Raw genomic sequence first — 18,765 nt, forward strand, 5'->3', positions numbered from 1 at the left:
TGCGCGGCCGGCGCTCTGTGGTCTGGATAGCGAAATTAGCTTAATTAGACATAATTCTTGGCGCTTTTTAGCGGTGTGTATGTTTTCGTGGCACGTCTGACGTAGTCAAGACCTGTTGCCGGCACATCCACTTGTTCCACTTTCCGACACTCATTGTAAATGCGGGGAGGCCTGCAATTCTGTGGAAATGAAATACACGGGCGAGGCCGGCTGTTTCAGGCTTGTTTGACACTTGCTGATGGCTGGATGGCAGCGAGGATTGTCTCCGCTGGCGGCTTTCGTTGTACTTTTGGCGCGACTTTAATTTGCACATGAAGAGCGAAGGCAGTAACTGACAGCATCCATTTGTTGGGGTCTTTATTAGCCACGCTTCGCTCCGGCCGTGGCCCCTCCCCGCCCATTACCCCCCCCCCCCCCCCCCACCCCCGCCCTCCCCAGTCGATGCATCGAGGCGCTGTGGCGGCTCAATGGTGCAGGGAGCACGCCCCGCCTTTGTGCCGCCGGCGGCCGGTGGGCATTTGCATTGGCGCCCTCGGCCCGTCGCGTCGCCTCTCCGCCCGGCCAGGAAGCGCTGTTTACCGACGCGTTGGCGCGGCGTCCGGCGCGGTCGTCGATATTTCCTTTTCGGGCGAGGCGGTGCGGCCGGCGCAACTCGCGCGCGCCTCGTATTTTATGTGGCGCGTCGCGCCGGACGGTTTTATTAGTTAGCCGTCTCGGTGGCGATCGCGCGGGCGGTGGCGCGCGGCGCGCCGGGCGGAAGGCGCCGCCGCTCGTCTCTCGTGTCGGGCGCCGCCAGTGGCCCGGCCGTTGGCCTGAATTAGGGTCGCCCGGATGCACTTTAGATGCATGGAGATATTGCTTACATCATCATTACGCCGTGTAAAGCGCTGGCGACGCCGAGCTGCGATGCCGCGGGGTGTTAGGAACGCCGGCGTCTGGTGCATACAAGGGAGCTTGATGAAAGCTCTCGGACCCCTCTGCGTTTTGGCGTGGGGGACTGAAATCGGGGTACACTAGCGCGATCGGAAGTGTTTGCTCAGTACGCCGATGGATGCGATCTGTGTTTGTCAGCTTAAACTGCGAACAAAGACGCCATTATCATCCGATTATGCAAACAATAAACGGGCGATGTGCTCTTGAGCGTGATTAATGCGCCACAAACAGAATGAAAAATCACTGGCGGCTGCCTGACGTAAAAGGTCACCGCGCCACCCCGTTTGTTGTTGCACGTTTAGATTCTTGTTGTTGCCTTTTACGCGAAAACATGCCCCGTTTTTGCTGGCCACTGTCAAGTGGATGGAGGACGCGCGCGTCAGTGGGAGCGCGTGCGGTAGTGTGCGCACGTCCCTCGCCTCTAGGAGTGCCCGTACAAAAACGGCTACGTGAAACGACTGCCCGCCGCCGGCCGCCCATCTCAGATCCCCGCCGCGGCTGGTCGGTGGCTTCTCCGGGGCAGCCTGCGTCCCATTGTCCGGCGCTGGCCGAGGCGCCTGACCGACACAAAAACGTCGCCTGTTTGTTCTGGAGCGCCGGTCGCCGGGCATTGGTTACCGCCAGCCGCGTGAGAGTCATAGCGATTCAGAGAGAGTCATACATTGCGGCTGGAGAGCGGCGGGCGCACCACGGAGCGCGCTGACCGCCACTCGGGCACGTCTTATTGCCGGCCGGCCCGGCCCCGAGCGCCGGGGAGAGTGACAGAGGAGGTATGGGAGCAAGCAACGGTCTGGCCGCAGCCCGCGGCGGTGTACGTGAACGGCATGACAACATGCATGTCTAATAGGCCGAAGGCTGTAGAGATGAGCTTTTTGTCTGTGCGGCGCGGATCCGAGGGCAATATAAATAGTTGAAGATATTGTTTCTGTAGTTTATGTCACACTCAGCGTCAATTACAGCAGCGTGGCGGCGGGTGAGCGCGCGGCGGCGCCTGTCACTGCGCCACTAACCGCGGACCTAACTCAGCGAAGCCGACTTAATCGTCTGACGGGAGAGAGAGTGCCGCGGGCCGGCCGCTACGGAGCGCGTGCTGGGACGCCGGGCCTCCGACAGGGCACGACCCGGCGAGATCGCGTGTCCCGCAAGATACGCGCACGGCAGTATAACTTGGGGCTGATGCTTCAGGAGGAAAAATGGAGTGGTGGCGCTGGCGGCAAATTTCTTTTTGGTTTCGTTGTGTTGTGCATTGATCAAAGGATGGCGTGGACCAGTGAAACATGAAAGGTCTTGGCGTCGGCCGCAACCACTCACCTCTCGACCTTTGTGTTGTCGTTTTAATTACGGCTATGTTAGCCATTCGGTGTGGTAAGTTCATGATGAAAGAAATTTGGGAAATGATTAAGAGGAGTGACGTTATAGCACGCACCTCTTCGACAATGCTGCTCATTCAGACTGTCACCTTTTGGGCTCGGCGGCATTCTCGTCCTCTCTCTCTCTCTCTCTGGGCCGTTCCGCCCGCCGGCGATGACTTACGGGACTGCAGAACAGGCCCGTCATAAACCGCCTCATACGACCGCCTAATTAGCCAAACATCGCGGTGCCGGTCCGGGCTCGGCTGCGGCCCGCTCGCCGTTAGCAACACCTGCCTCGGCGCGGAGCCGAGCCAGGCGGCCTGTGGATACTGGGCGCCTCTCCGGAGGACCCCGGCCGCCGGCGCGATTCGAGGCACGATCGGCGGCTGTCGCTTCTGACACGGCACGCTCGAACGGCTCGACGGTGCCGGCCAAACGCCGCTCCCACTGGCCGGTAATGAAAACGAAATGTTTTGTTTGCGACGGCCGTTGTCTGGAACCGGCCGGGCGCCGGTGCGGCGTGCCGGCGCGTTCGGACACGAAACTGGGCGCTTGTGCGCGCGCGTCCGTGTGCGTGTGTCGCACCGTATGCGATGTATGCGCAGGGTAGTGCGGCGGTGGGGAGGGGGCCGGCCGGGATGTCCCCATCCATCTGCCACTGCGATTACCGCTCTGTCCGCACAACTGAGCAGCGGCGTATCCTTTCAAACCAGAGCGGAGGCCGTGCGCAATTTCCAGCACGTGCCGTATTCTTGTTTACGCATCTGCCGTGACGGGCTTTTGTACGAATTCCGGAGGGGAACGGGGGCTTTATTTGGCTGCCGGGCCCCCGTCCGGCCGGCGTGGAAAGGCCCGGGCCCTGCTCCGGGTCGGCTTCATTCGTCAGCCGTGCTCTGAAGCGCGCATAATGCGATCATACGCGGCTACCAGCCGCCGCGCAGGGTTTGCCGCAAACACGCGGTGGCGGCGAGCGTGGCGCGCTGGCGACACGACCGCTGTTTTTCGCGGCGCGGCCGGCGGTGCGGCGGCTTCACTGCGGTGTCTGGGGCCGGACTCTCAGCCAGGTGGCGGACCGTTTCCGTCTGACCCGCGGTCGGAGCCGCTCCGTTGTTTACCGCCGCCCGTTCGGACTGCTAATGAAGAAAATGGCTGGTATTTTCCTCGCCCCTGGACAGTAATATGAATATGAATAATGCGTGGCCGGAATCTAAAGCGCCGGGCGTTGTTTGGCTTATAGTTTGCCTGCAGCGCGGTCCGGCGTCCGGTTATCCATCGTTCGGGTGTGGTCTCGAAGCGGACGGCTGCGGTCGCCGGGGAACGGTGTTAGTGTTTTGTGCGCTGGCGGTTGGATGCAGTTCTTGGTCCGGGCGGAACAGCATTGGCCAGTGGAGCCAGGTGGCGGCGGGTGCGGGAACTTCGACGAAGCGGCGATGAGACACGAGCACCGACTGGTGACTGCGTGTTGTTTGCGTCGGTCGTGACTCTAATGTCCTCCAGTGAAGCACCAACACATTGACACGATTTCAGCGGGCGACAGAATCTTGTTCTTGTGAATCTGAAAGATTCTTCTTGCTTGGAGAATTGGAGACGAAATCGTAGTGGTGAGTGCTTCAGTATACCGCTGCTGCAGGCTCCTGGCTAGCGGTACGGAGATTCCCGCCGAAAGTTCGGCTCTTGAAACTAGCGTCAAGTAGAGCTGGAGGCGCACAATAGCGCCACCAGCCACTATCAGCGCCGGCTTCTGCTGAATCGCGCCGACTTTCAACTTCATTAAGTTTATCTTGTCCTGCCCGTGAATAAATTGGCGTCCTTTGTGTTCATTACCGGCCAGCCGGCCTGGCTTTGGCTGTAATCAAAACGGAGCGTTGACCTGCACGCCCCGGCCGCCCCCGGTGGCGCCGCTAAAGCGCGGTGTCAGCAGAGCCGGGCTTAAAGGCGCGGCGCTGTGCGGCGCGGCTCGGCGGGGGTTCTGCACGAGGGGAGGAGACGGCACACTGCGACACTCGTCCGGCTTCTGCGTCCCACTTGTAATCTCATTGTGAACTACAAACGGTCAACTGCTGCGTTCCGGTCGTCGCAGACAGAAATAGCGGGCTTGGTGACTTTGATGAGTGCCCTTGTCTGTGTACATTGCCGCATAGATGCAGCGTAGACGCGTTGTTTGCCGTCCGCTCTGTCGTTCTCGACATCCCCTTCACCGCCAACGCGAGTACACTTCAGCGCCACGTCCACCAGTGCTCAAACACGGTGATAAGTGCGCGCTTTCACACGGCGCACGCTCTCAAACGTAACACACACGCCGCGTCCGGCCACCCGGGCATTATCCCAATTTTCGCCCTCCTTGTGTTTATTCGGCTTTTGGCCGGGCCGCGGCGATGACTGTGATCCGGCGACGGAAATTCGCTGCCCGCCAGTCCTAAACGCCCGAATTACGGCTGGGCTGATGCGTGCCAGTCGTGTTTTGGGCCGGCCGGGCCGCCGGCCGCCGTCGCCGGCCGCTGGGAACCGCGGCCGGCGGCTGACAAATATGACCGATGGCCGGCCGCCTCAAAGGAGTCGGCGGCAGCTGGCGCCGGCCGGCCTCCCTGCTCGCGTAATGACGTCCCGCTCTGCGGCCTGCCCTCACCCGAGCTCGGCGCAGCGTACGGCCAGCTCGGAGGCCGCCGGCCGCTGACCGGCTGCGTGGCCGGGGTCACGCTGAGTGGTGGGCGCGGCCGCCACTGTTGCGGTTCGGCTCACCGGAGTCCGCGGTCCCCGAGCCCCGGGTTATCGCCGCACTCGCCCACGAGGTGACGTCGTTGGTCGACGGCTGCTGCCATGGTATGGTCTGGTCTGTTCTGGTCTGCCCTGGTTGGGTCCCGTCCCGTCCCGTTCCGTCCGTCCCGTCCCGTCCCGTCCCGTCCCGTCCCGTCCCGTCCCGTCCCGTCCCGTCCCGTCCCGTCCCGTCCCGTCCCGTCCCGTCCGTAGTCCGGGGCCGTGGCTGGGGCCGAGGCCGCCGCCGCTTGGTGCCGGCGCCGCGGGCGGAACGCGCCGATTAACCTGGCTGGGCCGGATGCGCGGCCGGGGGACCCATTACCGCACTATTATCGGCCGGTGAGGTAGGACGGCGGGACGTCGTCTCTCAGCCGGGGCCGATGGGGTCGAAGCCCGCCTTGTGGTCGTCCCCCAGTCAAAGCGGGAATGGCCGATGTCATCTGAGGTCGGAGATTCCCGAAATGAAGCCGCAGTTAACGGAGGGCGGCACTTCTAAGCAGGCCATTGCTTTTAGTAATGTATGGGTTGTGGGGAAGGCGACACTTGTAAGTGGAGCAGGGCTTGGCCTCTCCAGCGGCTAGTCATGGCCGAGGAACGTGCGCCGTGCTGCGGGAGCGGCCGCCGGACACGGTCCTCACCTCTCGTTCGGTTGGCGTTCTCCTGTCTCTCCACGCGAGACGGCGGTCGGGGCTCGCCGCGATGGCGGCTTCTGTGCTGCGGCTGCTAGCGGGCGCGGTGGCGCTCACACCCGGCCGGCACGCAGGCCGGGCATTCCGCTGCGCCCCGCTGTGCGCGGCCGGCGCGATGCGGCGCCGCGGCCGGCCTTGACCCCCGACCAAGGCGCGGCAGCGGCCGGCGCAGGGGCAGACCCTCTCGGAGTGGGACAGCACCTCTTGGAGCAGAGGACCACCACGCGCGGCTGGGGCGTAATGTCTGAGTGATTAGCTTCATCGGCTCTCACGGATGATCCGGGCTTGAGCGGTCGAGGTCGGGTGGTCCGGTTGCACCTCCGGGCACTATGTGACCATGAACTCAGGGGGCCCGGGCAGGGCCTGGTGAGAAGGATGCCAACATGTGTTTGCATTGGGTAGGGGAGGTGCAGTAATGCCGTATTCATCATTTGTCTCTGCTAGTGCATGGAAAGGATCTCATAAAAGGTCCAAATGTGCTGTTTAGAGCCCCCAGATATGTTCTTGGAAGTATCGCTCCTCCCCGATGAGACCATGGAGGGCCTTTGGTTTCCATGAAGAACAGTACCGCGAAATACCGATGGGAGAGGCAGCGAGAATGTTCTGAGCCTTCCTAAGAGAACTTGTCCAGCTTTGAACTGGGAGGCTGGGGATTCAGGAGTATTTTGATTCTTGTCTTCACATGCACTCCACTCACACCTGACGGTAATGCCCAGGTCTCATGCGACATTTTAATAAGCGCTGGGGTGTTCGAGCAGCGAAGCCCATAACAATGCTATAGTTCCCTCGCCCACGCCCTTTCCTGACAGAAGCATTTCATTAGCGGCACGTCCCTCCTGTGATACTCACCGAGTCAGAACACGCCCCGTCAACTCGCTCTTAATTAAAAGGATGCACATCTCCCGTCCGCCGTTGCAATTTGTTTGCGCCCGCTGATCCCCGATAACGCCGAACAAATGCAGTAGAGACACATTCTCGTAAGACTGCAGCGCTGTCATCCTGGCGCGCTGGGTACGGCCGTGCACGGCGGCTTCCACCCAATGGCGGGCGTCGTATGCCCGTACCTCGAGCACTAATCTGGATTCCTTGTGGCATTGGTGGAGTATTTCTGACAGCAACCTGGTCAAAGCCCTTTCCGCGCCAACCGCAGCTGCCTTTGAAGCCAAAGCCCCTGTTTATGGCGCTTAAAGGATTACAGAATCGTTCAGTCATATGTTCATGATGGTAGAATGATTGACTACTCAAGTCTTACTCGCGTTTGAGCACGGGAAGGCTGTGTGTATCCGCCTTGAACTGTGCTGTCGCCTGCGGTGGGAAATATCACGCCATGAGTGATGGGGACGGTTTCTTTGTGTCTTGCACGGTACATGATTGCGATCACCCGTCTGCACATACAGTATGCCACTACACCCGAATGGCAGCAGTCTAAGCTAATGAGAACAACTGACAGAAGCGTCCAGGCGCACCGTGCAGTCACCAAGGTCTTGGGGAAAGCCCTGCTTCTTTGAGGCATAGTTTTTGCCGTGCCCTGAAGCCACTGAACAGCGGCCCGGAAATGTGCGGTCACACTTGGCGAGCTTCAAAACAGAGCTGTTTAATATCATTGGCAGACACAAAGCCACCCTTGCCGTGCCCCTTATTCGTCTTCTTTCAAGTAAAAGACCACCGTTGAAAGCCAAGTGTGATTAAGATTGGACTCCCAGTTTCTGATTACTTTCTGCCTTCTTTTCTCTCCATTTTTTTCACTTCCGCATTGAGGATCAAAAGATTTCGCAACGCATTCAAATTTTCGCCAGTGGAGTGTCGCTGGATTAGGTTCCAGCCGCCGCAATCTTCCAGTGCTCTGCCACCCAGCTAATCTCACGGCGCCTCGTAAATGCGCAGCCACTCCAGCAGTATCACCACAGCAGTTCCACTCCAGAACTCCCGCAATCCAGCAGTCCCAACTGTGGAAGCGTGGTCGCGCATACAAAGCCAGTGCGTCATGGACTGAATAGGGGTGTTTCATGATCACGATGCGCTAACCTTTGTTTTAGAGCCATGTTTGACATGCTCTTTTAGGTTATAGTTCGATGTTATTGCGTTGTATTGATTCATTCAAGCTTTTCTGGGCCAGGCACAGCTTCCGGGAATCGTTTCATAACCATAAACTGTGCTAAAGGGTCATTATCATCATTACATCGTGTCCTTGCTGAAGCAATCGCCCCCGCCATAACATGTATGCTTTATCACTGTGCACAGCGGCGGGCTGCCAGCTCTATATTTACCTCATTTGTCTGCATTGCCAAGCGCCTGGAATCATGCTATGATCATTGTGGTGAGGCGATGGCGCACATGGACAAGAGCTGTCTGCACGGGTCACGTGACTCTGCTGCTACAACCGGACTGACTCCTGGTGCCCACGTGTAATGCAGAGGCCTGCAGAGCCACCGAGTCTGAGTCCGAGCCCGAGCCCAGGCCGCCGGCCGCGGGAGCGAGCACAAGCGCTGCATCGACGGACGCTGAGGCATGTGGCGGTGTTCGTGCCGGAGATTATCAGCGGCGCCTAACTGGAGCCGTAAAGCCGGGCATGTTTCGGCCCGGCCGGCCGTCTCGCAGCCGGGCCGCGCGGCAGCCGAGTGGCCCAATGGTGGCGTCGACCAACGCGCGGCTGAATTAGCGGCGGCGGCTGGGCGGCGCCCGGGTCGGCGGCGGCGCGGCCCGGCCGACTGCACCGTTCCTCGGCCGCCGCCGCCGCCGCCGCCGTCGTCACGTAACGGCACCGGGGTCGACCGCCCGAGATGTGACGTCACAACGGCGTGCTGGCGTCCGTCGGTCAGCGGCGGCCGGCGCTCGTCCGGTCTCAGGAGACGGCGACGGATCGTCAGTTTTTTCTCCGTGTCGGCGCAGAGCAGGTGATTAGCGACGCGTGGTCGGACGGTGACGCGTCTCTTGTAGGTAGCTGCGGATCCATGTCGACTTTTCCGGGCGGTAGTTTCGCGGTAAGCCACCTATTTGTCGGGTTAGGACAGCGAGCCATACATGGCTGGCATACTGGAGAGCCTACTGTCGTTGTCACGGCGGGTCCACCACGCGCGCGCCGGCGGCCCGTGCAGCACGTGGACACGGGCCGTATCGCTGCGCGGCGAAAACACCTCCATTTCCAGCGACCGGAGTCGATTAGCCGTCGCTCATGCTGGGCCGGCGTCAGGCGCACACCACTCAACACCGATCGGCCGGCCTGGGCAAACACACCGCATATTCGGCGAGCTGGCCCCTCCAGTGGCGACGGCAAACAAACGGAGCGGCACTCGGCGGCGGCGGCGGCGGCGCGTCTCGGCCGTCTCGGCGCGCGAGGGGCGACGCCCATGCCCTTTCGCGGTGGACGGGCCGGCGCCGGCTGGACAGCACGCGCCCGACAGCGGACACGATGGCTGGCCTGGCATTGTATGCAAAGCGACGGCGCGACGCCGCTTTTTGCCGCAGCCGGCCGGTGACACGTGACCTCACACGGCGCGACCGGCCGGCGGCGCGGGGCAGCGCTCGGCGGCCGCTCAGCAAGACCTGGCTCACCGGCGGCCGACGGTCCAGCCTGGCGCAGACAGGTGGCGGGGCTGCTGTCGGGAATGCGCCGCATTCGCAGTCACTGCGTCCGAAACGACAAGTAGGCAATCGATTATTCGAACCGGTGGTGTTCCGAATGCCGGACCCCGGCTGGCTCCTGGCGGGCGAAGGATGTGATGTAAAGGCGTGAGCTCTCGGCCGGCTGTCGCCGCGACGCCCCAGCTCCGCGGCGACCGCCGCCGATCGCTGCTGTGACCTCGTTCAGAGTTCCGGTCAGCTGTTGGTCGGCGTGACCCGGTGTGACCCGATGGCGGCGGCGCCCGGGGCGGCCGGCAGCGGTCGGTCGGCGGCGCTCGGCCGCGGAGAAGCCGGCCATCGGCGCTGCGCCGGATTGCACGCCGCTGCAGCCGTGCACCCAGATTATTTAATGCCGTAATTGGCCCTTGGTTAACCCGCCTGCCTTTCCGATATTAATAGCCAGGTAATTTGAGGGCCCCGGGAAGTATTCCTGCATTGTAATTGGGCACAACAAGATGGATGGCCGTGATAGAGTCTGGCCGACCAGCCAACGCTGGCCGATGCTGCACGCCGCCGCAGACGCTGTGACGTCATCGGGAACGTATGACGTCATCGGAGACGCGCCGGCCAGCGAGCGTGCGTGTGCCGGTCCCAGCACTCCGCGTTGTTCATGCTTCGCACGTAACGGCGCGGCGCCAGAGTATTAGCGCCACTCGGCGCAACATTGTTCTGCGCGCGGCGTGGCTGCTCGCCGAATGGCTCGATAATTGTGAGTTATGTCGGCGCCGGCGACCTCCGCTGACCCGCCGACGCCGGCCGCTTTATTTACCATTTTATTGTGGCGTCATTATTTCTGACAAACGCGGCCTGTGTGCCGGTTTCGCCGCTCCGCCGGGCCGCGCTGTCGACGCTTCCGCCGCCGCCGGGCGCGCCGCTCGAGGTGCGGCCGCTGCACGTGCAGCGGCGCCGCCGCCGCCGCCAGATTCGCGCCATTTGTCAGCGGTGTCCCCAAAAGGGCGCGCTCGGCGTCGGACGGCGCGGGAGCTCCGTGAGCGCGCGCCGGTGACGAGGCTGCTGAGTGGCGCTTCTGGCCGTTGGGACCCGCCACGTGGGACTGATGCGGCCCGGTGGTGCTGTCAGGCAGCCGGGCGTTGCATTCACCCGCATGGGAAAGTTTGAACGAGTTTTCGCTATGGTAATGCAAGGAAGGGATGTAATTGAAGATGGGCCGTGAGCCCCCCACCCCCACCCACCGACACACACATACTTCGTCTGATGTTTTTGCGTTCCTGGACATGACCACGGCTTGGATATCTCCGGTCAAGGCAGGGGGATCGTGCGAAAGGCGCTGATATTTTAGTGCCTAAAGTATTTTGCATATACGATAAACTTTATGCCAAATCGTTTTATTTCCGTGCCTTCCCCCCCCCCCGCTCGAGAGCTCCAGGCCGAGGGGGGGGGGGGCGTGGGCGGTCGATGCGAAGGAATTGGTGCAGATGACGACGGTGGCGAGCGCAGTCGCTGCCGGCACCGGCGGTCGCTTAGGTCGGCTCAGACCGCCCGGACGTCGGGACGGTCGTGCCAGCCGCCCGCAGAGGAAGGCAGGGGTCAAAGCGTAAACCGAGAGCTTCATGAAGTGCGGTAATGTTATTAACCCTGTGTGACCTATGGTGCCGAATGGCTCACCTGCTGCCGTTCCAAACGCTACGCTGAGATACGGACGCTAATAAAACATTCCGGCGCCCTTGGTTGTCTTTGGGGCTGTAGTGCGGTAGCAAAGCCGGGCCTGCACGAATGTTGTTACACATGCCGAATGTATGGTGTTTTTACTGCGGTGTTGCAGATAAACTGCGTAGCAGCAATTTTATCGACATAAAACAATGACTGGACATAATCGTTCCCCTTCGATCAGCTGAACGTTTATTGACATCTTCCGTCCGTTTGAGCCTTTCCATTTAATCGCGTCGGTGTTTCGCCAGCCGCAGTTTTGGCCGCGTTCGAAAGTTTTCATCGTCTTTCCCGCCGCCCAATCGTTTCGTGCGGAATCAAATTTTGCTCGAAGAATGAGCTCGCCCGCCGGTCTCCCACAGCCGCAAAGAAGACTGGCATCGATTGGGCCCGCCTCCCGCCGATGCTGAATGCGGTGCGCCCGTGGGGAGCCAAAATCGATGCACCGACGCAAATTGCTCGTTATGAAATCACTAATTGTACGATGAGGGGACGTCGGCGTGGCGCGGTCCTTACTCCTCTTGTGTGGGCACACGCGGCGTGGCGCCGGCCACTCTGGCAGACAGGCTGCGGTCGCGGGCACCCACGCGGCCAAGAGGCTCCCGCAAGATCAATAACGCTTCACAATCAAACGATCATTACGCGGGCGGCGGCGCGGCTCGGCCGGGCGCGGCGAGCACACACACGTGCGTCGCTCTTGGCGCGTCCCCGGTGCCATTCTGTTGGCACGTGCGCGCCGCCGGGGCCGGACAGGCGGTGCCGGCGCGCAGCCAGCCGCGCCGCCCGCCGGCGGGACGCTGATGGGGCGTGCGGTTGCCACGACGCCGCCTGCTGACGGGCTCGTCGCTCATTAGCCGACGGGCGTATGGCAGTGCCAGCGCGGGAGAGCGCCGTCCCCGCGCGTCGCGCGTCCTCGCCGCCGCAGTAAAACGTCCCCCGGGCTTTTAGCCGGGCAAGGGGGACAGCGCGCATCGGAACTGGATTACGCATCCGATCGCGGTGCATGGGGCCATCGTGGCGCGGCGCCGGCCGGCGACGCTGCGCCGGGTTGGCGAGGGGCGCCGGAGCGATGGCCCGCTTGGGAGCTGGAGTGGCTGCAGGCGGCCGTGAGTCACACGGCGCGGCGCGGGGGAAGCGCGAGGAAGGGGCACCCCCGGCGCGCCGGACGGTGGGGTTTGTCGCTCGTTAGCGGGGACAATTTAACGCGACGCTCCTCCGCGCCAGATAAATCGCCGCCGCCTGATATTGAGAGGGGGCGGCCGCCCATAACTCTGATTAAAGACTGATATTGTGCAGTTCTGACAGGTCTGGCGGTGGGCTCGTGTGCGCGTTCGCCCCCAAACGCTGCCGAGCTGGCTGGGCTGGCTTTCAGGGGCTCGACGTCGCACAGCCGGCCTATGGAGAATAGCACAGCCGCTGAATATGTTGGACGATCCGCTGGGATCCGCGAAAGCTGTTCATTAGCCCTTTCACAAAATGCGGGCCTACGTTTTATCCGCTCGCGGGGAGGGTTTTATCTGATCCATCGTGCGTTTCCTGACTGATGGCTTACTTGGTGGGGGTCGCGTCGCCCTCGTCGTCGCGTCGCCCTGTCCCCCCAAACGCTGTCGTTTGAGCTGCGCGGAGGAACAGTCTGTAGGGGCGTGTAGGACCGTTAACCCAACGTGAAAGTGTCAACCAGCGTGCTCTCAGCGTAGGTGGTCACGTTGGTCTCAGGTTCCAACAGTTGTGAGCAGTGGGATGAGATTATGCTTCACCTGAACAGCTTCTATTGCGTCCTGCGTAGTTACTAAGATTTCTCGTTATTTAGATAGCATCTTTGGTCACCCGACCTTGAATAATTAGAGAGACTAGATTTTCTGAGAATAATTAGAGTTTCTGAGTTCCAGTCTGATCAAATACATCGATTAACGACGGCCTGTTTGTTAGACATATTTGTGCAAGCAGTTCTAAATTCGCCGAAGCTCGCACAGATCCGGGCCACGCAACGTTCTTTGAACAACTTTGACATCCGTGCGGCATGCGCGATGAGGGGCTCTGATTGCCCCCAGAAGCACTCAACTTTAAACGTGAAATAAAAGTGGACGGCTCGCCTGACCGTCTTCCCAGGGCTAACAAGGTTTCCGTGCCCGGAAACCGCCTTTATTTGTGAAACGTGTCACATAACCCGCGTCCCGCAGCAGCCCGCATCCACTTTTCATAGCCAAACTATCTGTCTCCGATTTTACGACGGCCGTAAAGCGCATTTCGGAGTCGTCTGGCGGCGATTCGGCCCGATGCCGGTCGTCGCCGGCGCGTAACAGGCGTCGCCGTGTTGTGTGCCGGCGGCGGCGACGGCAGCGGCGGCGGCCAGGTCTTTGACCGGCGATCGGCGCCGCCGCCACCGCCGGCCGCGGTATCGACTGTCGCCGCCCCCGCGCCCGCTCCCGGCCGCGCCTCCCGCGGGGGTCGTAAACGGTGACAGGTGATGGCGATATGAGGGCCGGGCGATTGACATTGCGACGTGCTGCGCCGTCGACATGGAAACCGTTTTACAGACGGCCGGCCTGGGCACGGCCGCCAAGCAGGTGGAGATTCGTTATGGAAGCCAAATGGATCTGGTTTTTGTCCGCGGATAAAACATTTGTTTTTCCGTGCGGGGCTTGAGCATCGTTGACTGAACAGACGTTAAGTGGTTTGATTTGGCTGGTATAGCAGATTGGATGCATCCCAGCTGATGCTGAACGTCACTAATTACAAACGTGAGCGACCTCAGACCGTGGCGTGCTCTGCGGGCTTCGTAATCATCAAACAACATATCCGTGACCTTTCCCCGTGACGGCCTCGCCCGGCGCCGCCCTGACCCCGGCGCTAACGACCGGTCCCTGTCTCCGGCAGTGGGTGGAGGAAAGCTTCACCAACTTCGAGAAGGGTATCAACTGGCGCTCGTACGTGGTCTGCGACGTCGCCTACCAGAACGTCAACAACTGGCTGTGGACGCCGTTCATCGAGCGCGGTGAGGCCGAACGCATCTACATCGAGCTCAAGTTCTCGATGCGCGACTGCTCGCTGTTCCCGGGCACGGCACTCAGCTGCAAGGAGACGTTCAGTCTGCTCTACTATGAGTTCGACGCGGCGACGCGCGAGCCGCCGCCCTGGGAGCCGGAGAGCTACCGGCTCATCGACCGCATCGCCGCCGACCAGGGCCGCTCCACGTCCAGCCAGCAGCAGGTGATCAACGTCGAGACGCGCTCCATCCCCGTCACCAAGAAGGGCGTCTACTTCGCCGTGCGCGACCAGGGTGCGTGCATCTCGCTGCTGGCTGTGCGCGTCTACTACCAGACGTGCCCCAACGTCACCGCCGGCTTCGCATTCTTCCCGGCCACGCCCACCGGCCGCGAGGAGACCATGATCAAGACGGCGCGCGGCACGTGCGTGGCCAACGCAGTGCGCCAGGACGACTCCAAGGTGCCAAAGTACATCTGCAAGGGCAACGGCGAGTGGGAGCTGCTGGACGGCGGCTGCCTCTGCAAGCCTGGCTTCGAGTCCAACATGGAGGAGCAGAGCTGCCAAGGTGAGTCCAGCGCAGGTCTAGCCCTGTGTCGCTCTGGTCTGGTTTGGTCTGGCCCTGTGTCGTTCTGGTCTGGTCCGGCCTGGTCTGGTCTGGTCTGGTCTGGTTTGGCCTGGTCTGGGCTTGTCTGTCCCTGAAATGGTCTGCAGACGAGGTGTATCACGTCGGAATCCGCATTTGTGGTTGATGACTTTGGCAACTGCGGGAGAGTTCCGCCCTTCAGTAGAAATTGGTCGAGATGTCTGTGTATGTACGATGCTGTGCTGTGCATGCCGCCCTATTTCTGACCGATGGATCGAGATGAGTGCTGAGTCAGCGAGGCGGTTCATCGCGTGTGCTGGCGGGTGGTGTGCGGCGACTGGTGCATGTTCGTGACCGCAGACGGGCTCATCTCCGCTAACATCACTCAGCCTGTCCTCGACTGCATGCCTCCTGGCGCCGTGCTGTGTTTCTGTGACCTGGCGCCTCGGCGGGCGCGGGGGCGCGGGTGACTGGTGACGGGCCGCTTGGGCGAGAAGGAGGTGTCGCCGGCCAATCCGCCACACCCCGCCTCCGACGCCCGCCCGTGGCAACTTGCGCTCTGCCGTCGTCGGATGGTTCAGATGGGCTGGGCTTTGCGGCATTTCTGGCGGCCGACGCGACCGGCCCATTCCAGACGTTCGGCGGGGCTGGTCAGGTCGGCATAGCAGTGTCCGCGGGTGGCGTCCCCCGCACATGTGACCACTGCACACACATCAGAAAATGTCCACGCTTTTGGCACTGCCACGCATCTAACGCACTCCGCTTCGCGGTACTGCAGCACATGACGTTTGCCGTCGATACCGATACCGCCCACATTTGCTGTGCTGCCACACTTGCGACACTGCCCTCATTTGCAGCGCTCCCACACAGCAACACTGTCCACATTCGCGACAGTGTCATACAGACCATACCGCTGACGTTTGCGATAGCGTCCACCATTGCGACGCCGCGGCACCAGTTGTGCCCGTGGCTCGCCGTGGTCAGCGACCCGACGCACCGCGCAACTCTGGCGACAAAACGACGATACCTCGGAACGGAGGCGCCCGGCCGGCCAGATCGCCGCCCGCCGGCCTCGGTTCCGGTGCGCCTCACACGGCCGCCGGCCGCGCGCGCGGACCATCGGAGCAGCGCGACAGGGCGACGCGCCGCGTGCCGTTTTGTGCTCGGCCGGCGGCCGGCAGCCGGGCCGCGGTCCGCACGCCAGATACTCACCGCCGATAGCGGTGTTTTTACGACGGCTGCCGAAGTTGGTGGCGATCGAAGGAGTCGATGCGGAGCAGGATGCACGCGGCTATTTCGGTGGGAGGGGCGCGCCGCCGTCTTGCCACTGAAGCCACTCTTTGTGCAGGCGTTTCGACGAGCTCGCCGCAGAAAAGTGTCCCGAATTATTTATCTTCTGTCCGCTTGCTATGGGCGAAGACTCCGTGGTGAGCTTCAACATCGCGCCTATCTATGAAGCTGCTTGTGAATCGGTTGCCAATAGTCAACCCCGACAGCCGCGTCGATAAACAGGCAATAGCGTGGACCGCTGAGCGCGCCCGGGCCCCAGCCTGCTCCGGCCGCCTCTCGTCCGGGCCAGCGTGGCGCCCGCTGGCGGCGCTCGCGACACCGGCTCGGAGACGGCCGCTCGCAGGTGACGGTTCGCGCCTGGGCGCCGGCCGTGATACAAATTAATTGTCGCACGCCGCGCAGGATTGGCCGTGATGCGGCGTTTTCGCCGACAAAGCCGCTGCATGGGAATGGTGGTGGACGCTGCACGGCCGCCGCCGGGGATGGTGGTGGGCGAGGTCAGAGCTCCGTGTCGGCCGATGCGGAGGCCGCCGCGGTGGGGTTGGCTGGCTGGCTGGCTGGCTGGCTGGCTGGCTGGCTGGCTGGCTGGCTGGCTGGCTGGCTGGCTGGCTGGCTGGCTGGCTGGCTGTGTGCCTGGCGGGCGGACGGACGGGCTGGCGGACAGCAGACAGACGGACGGACGGTCGCGCTCCGGCCGTTTGCGGCCTTGCGGCGGGTAGAGCCGACGCATGTGAGCGCGCGCGGGGGTGCCGGTCGTTGGTGGCGCCCGGCAGACGCCGGCGGCGCATGATCGGGCGCCGTTAGGTAACCGCAGTGCGGGCGCCGTTTGCCGACACATCCGCTGGGCGTCGGCCGCCGTGTCACGTCGGCGGGTGCTGCTCCGCGCTGAGGTACTGCCGAGCTTGTGGGGATTCTATCCAGTGTGCTGTAGCCGGGTTTCAACTTTGGGTTGCTCACAAGTGCGGTTGCGGTTCTTGTTCTGAACCTCCCTGCGCGCTTTTTCTAAACGGTTTAGATCTTTGGCATTTGGCACTTCGTGTCAGACAATAGCGAGCTTGGGATGGGCCGTCCGTTGTAGGTAGCTTAATGGGGTTCTAGGTGTGTTTTCAAACAGGACGACCTCATATCAAAAGAAACATGGAAAAGTTCGAGTACTTGCTGCGCTGTTTTTGTGCTGCGCTTTCTTTATTTGCTTGCCGCTGTCGCGACTTCCCCGCTTTCGAACCAAACAAGGCAGGCACCACCTGTCGATGTCGCCGCCGCTCGGCCCGGCACTTGCGTGTCCACAGGAGAGGACGTGCATGCTCTCTCCCTCGCTGTCGCCGCCGCTCGGCCCGCTCCTTGCGTGTCCACAGGAGAGGACGTGCGCACTCCCTCCCTCGCTGGCCGGCCGCGTCGCGCCAGATTATCCCATTTCCTCCAGTCATGGGTGGCAATAACTCGTTTGGTATTAATAATTTCCCGGGCCATCCATATCGGAGCGACCGGAGGGGTGGCGAATCGCGGCCGCACGAGGGCGACCGAAGGGGCGGCCGCGGGACGACTGTGCTTCGCGCACCGGTGCAGCGGAGTGTCGTCACGCGGCGCCGCGGCCGCGTCGCCTCAAACGCGGCGCTCGTTGAAATTCAGAGCGGGCGCGCTGCGGTCGGGCGGGAGCGAACCCTTATGTCGGCCCGTGCGCGTGCTGTCGCGGTTAATGTGCACGATCGCGGCGATAGCGAACGGCCGAGCGGTGCAAAACGGGACCGGGCGAGTGGAGCGGCCTCTGACACGGCCGGGCCCCAGACGAGCCCCGGACGAGCCCCGGACGAGCTGCGCCGCGTCGAAACGGCGCACCGGGTAATTCATGGCGCGCATTTGTTCTCGTCGGCCGCCGACGGCCGCAGGCCGCATTGTTCGGCAAATCGAACAATAAAATTAACGGGTTGACGGCGGGGCGGCGTGCGCGGCCGCAGAGCACCGGCGGCCGTGTCGTGCCGCACGGGGCGGCGGGACGCCGCCGACGCGCTGACCCGGCCCGTAATGGGCGGCGACGGTCGGGTCACGTGACGACCGGCGGCGCGGTGCGGCGCGTTTCGTGGAGCACGCAGATAAACGGCGCGCACCGTTAGAAGGCGCCGGCCGGCCGACCGGCACATGGGGCTCGGGGCCTGGCCGCGCCGCCCCGGAGATCGACCGAATTTTTATCCGCTCGCCGAGATTTATACGAAACGTGGAGAGATAGAGATCGTGTCGTAAACTGTGGGATGGTGAATTGACCACCCGTATTCGTTGGGGAGGGGGGAGGGGGTAGGACGCCGCTCGTTTCGGTATCGAGGAGGACGCGGCTGGCGGCCTATCGCACCGCATCGCCCAACCCATTCCGCACCGCGGGTCCTGCCGGCGGCACCGGCGCGTGAGAAAGTCACCGCAGCTTGGGTATGCGCGTCAGGGCCGGACACAGCGGCACCGCGTGCTGGGCCAACGTGGGCGCACGAGCTATGACACAGCGGCTGGTCGGCGGGAGGCACGCGGCCGCGAGGACGTCGTCGGCAGATAGTGTGTCCCGGCGAGGAGGCTGTGATAATGTCACTCAGCCGGTAATTCGGCCGGCGGGGAGGCGCGGGTCGCCGCCGGCGCGTGATGGAGCCGCGCCGGACGCCGCGGCAATCCGACGCTTCCGGGCGCAGCCGCCGCCGACTATCCGGCTAACAGATGGCGGTCATTCCTATTACAATTTCGGGTCTGCCGTCCATCCGGGCTCGGATGGCTGATAATCGGGGCTGGTTGGGAAGCTCTGACATGTTATTGCACGTCCCGGCGGCTGGCCGTAGAGCCCGGATGGGGTGCGCGCCGCGCTGAGCGACGTTCAGCAGCCGCCGGCGGCCGCGGCGCCTCGGGCGAGCCG

General features: G+C 62.5%; 1 protein-coding gene across 9 annotated transcripts in view; it reads left to right on the forward strand.

Moving 5' to 3' along the window:
* LOC119096304 (ephrin type-B receptor 1-B) overlaps window positions 1-18,765 on the forward strand; it is a 93,552-nt gene that overhangs the window by 39,052 nt on the left and 35,735 nt on the right. For all 9 annotated transcript variants that reach the window (XM_037219133.1, XM_037219139.1, XM_037219138.1 and 6 more), the window contains exon 4: window positions 13,895-14,570. In XM_037219133.1, the coding sequence (XP_037075028.1) occupies window positions 13,895-14,570 (676 nt within the window). The remainder of the gene's footprint in view (window positions 1-13,894; window positions 14,571-18,765) is intronic.

This window comes from Pollicipes pollicipes, unplaced genomic scaffold, assembly GCF_011947565.3.
Source record: "Pollicipes pollicipes isolate AB1234 unplaced genomic scaffold, Ppol_2.1 Scaffold_4295;HRSCAF=5057_pilon_pilon_pilon, whole genome shotgun sequence".
In the NCBI taxonomy this organism is placed as follows: domain Eukaryota; kingdom Metazoa; phylum Arthropoda; class Thecostraca; order Pollicipedomorpha; family Pollicipedidae; genus Pollicipes; species Pollicipes pollicipes.